This window comes from Asparagus officinalis, chromosome 2 (assembly GCF_001876935.1).
Source record: "Asparagus officinalis chromosome 2, Aspof.V1, whole genome shotgun sequence".
Taxonomy (NCBI): Eukaryota; Viridiplantae; Streptophyta; class Magnoliopsida; order Asparagales; family Asparagaceae; genus Asparagus; species Asparagus officinalis.
Window position 1 is genome coordinate 69,010,517 of NC_033795.1, and position 2,196 is coordinate 69,012,712.

The 2,196-nt window shown below is 36.8% G+C and overlaps 1 protein-coding gene across 1 annotated transcript in view; it reads right to left on the minus strand.

Annotated features, from left to right (window-relative positions):
- LOC109831278 (cation/H(+) antiporter 15) overlaps positions 1 to 1,294 on the minus strand; it is a 4,664-nt gene extending 3,370 nt beyond the window's left edge. The window contains exons 1-2 of the mRNA XM_020398610.1: positions 889 to 1,294; positions 1 to 228 (exon numbers count right to left, since the gene is read on the minus strand). The exon at positions 1 to 228 is cut by the window's left edge and continues 798 nt beyond it. Of these exons, the coding sequence (XP_020254199.1) occupies positions 1 to 228; positions 889 to 1,122 (462 nt within the window). The 5' untranslated portion in view covers positions 1,123 to 1,294. The remainder of the gene's footprint in view (positions 229 to 888) is intronic.

Sequence of the window (2,196 nt, forward strand, 5' to 3'; positions counted from 1 at the left end):
GATGCTGATGGAGAAGGGGATGGCCATGCCCCCAAAGGCGATCATGAGGGTTTTGTGGGCCATGCGGCGGATCACAAGGATGTCCATCTCGACGCCGACGAGGAAGAGGTAGTAGAGGAGGCCGAGGTTGGCGACGGTCTCTAAGGTGAGTAGGCTTTCTAAGGGGAAGAAGAGTCCCGGGAACTTGTGTATCTGGCCGAGCACTGACGGGCCTAATATTATGCCACCCTGTTTCATAGTTTTCTTAGGGTTAGCGTATCATCAAAAAGAGTTAGAAAAGAAATGGTCTTCGGGAAATTGGATAAAATAATTAATAAAATTTCAAGGCATAAACAATGATCTAGGCTTCATGTCAGTTTATGTTCACCTATAAAATTGCATGATTTACAACATAATTCTATCATATGCTTTCTGTTCATACTGATTTACATGTTATAAATTCTAGATGCATACAAAACTTCATGAGAATTTATGAACATTTTCTTGTTTATCAACTGGTGAGGAAATGGATGTATATTTTGGTAATATAATGAAGAAGGGTCTCATAATCTAAAAACTAGATGTTAAATATGAACGAAATTTTGTTTGTAGAACCTAAAAAACAAACATATCAATGTTAATGAAGTGAATCATCTAATTGCATCCTATATCATATTGTTTGATAAGTGTTATACCAATTAGCTATATACCCTGATACTATTGTTTAGGAGAAATCAATCCCTTGTAAGGAGTTAATTTGGTCCGCAGCCAATGTTTAAGGCTCATTTAACTCCTCAATTGATTTCATTTTTTACATTCAATTGCATTCTCATGCTTTCTAATGAATAGAATTTTCTCTTTGAATTCCATGAAAAAAAAAGGAATTTTCTCTTTGAAATGGATGCTTACAATGATTTCGGCAATGACCCTTGGTTGCCGGAATGGCTTAAGGATGTACATCATGGCACGGGTGGTGAGGATGACGACGACGATCTGAATGATGAACAAAGAGAGGGCGTAATGGAAGGGGTTGTTTCCCTTCCATACCCCGTCTTTTGATAGCATCGGCGGGACATAGCACACCAAGGTCGAGTCATCTCGAGTTATGTTCTTCGTAGGTTGAGGGTGGATCAAGGTTGCCATGTCCAATCGTGGCAATCCCAGAGCAAACTCAATTTTTCTGAGGAAGGAGAAGAAAGAATTTCGAAGGAAAACTGGAGGAGAAAAAACATGAGAAAAGAAAACATTAGTGGTGTCTGAGTGTGGTAAGAGGGATATAACTTGCTATTTTTGGTTTATTAGTAAGGGTTGTTCCTTAGGAATCGGATTGCATCTTGACCTCTCTTGTCTACGTGGATTGATGAAGGGTTATGGATTGATGAAGGGTTAAAAAAGTTGTCGGAATGCAGCTCTCGGAATTGAAGAAACTAATGGTTCGTGGCCACTATAAAAAAAAGTAGTGGAGAAACATATATAATAGTTTGTACTAAGTGCGTACTAGTTTTTAGTGTTAGTTAGGGACGGATCTAGAGACTTTTGTTCTTCTGAGGGCACATATTCAATTATGCACGTAAACGAAAAAACTCTATAAAATAAATTCTAGCGATAGAGAATTTATGTGTACAATAATCATAAAATCTCAACACTTAATACTTTCCACTATTATTTTCGTACCAATACATGAATGTTTTCATTACCATCACAGAAACTAACAAAATACTTCTAAGTGCAAACAATAATCCTTCTTATAATTGCTCTGTGCGTGGTTTCATCTTTTGATACCTTTGTATGATTTTCTCATTTTCTATACACTATAAATATAATTATTTCTCAACATATGTAATTAAACAATCATTCAACCACGCATCTCCCATACAATTGTGTACCATGTTCTTTATATTGCAGAGAAAGTTCTTCGACAGATGTAGTTGCAACTAGTAATATTAAAGCTAACTTCACAAGCATATATACCAATGATATGCAACATGCTTCTTTGTCTCAAGGAACTGTCTAGAGAGGTTATTAATTCCCTAAAGTTCTAAAAATCTCTCATCAAAACGAACATCTATAATAACATTCTCAAGTTGACTACTAAGCACTATTGTGCGCAGCGAAAATTTCGGCAGCACCTCCGATGCGCAAGGTGCACAACAAAAGATTAGATCACAACGAAATTCTCGTTTCTCAAAGGAAACAGGAACCAAAAGCCAGATATTT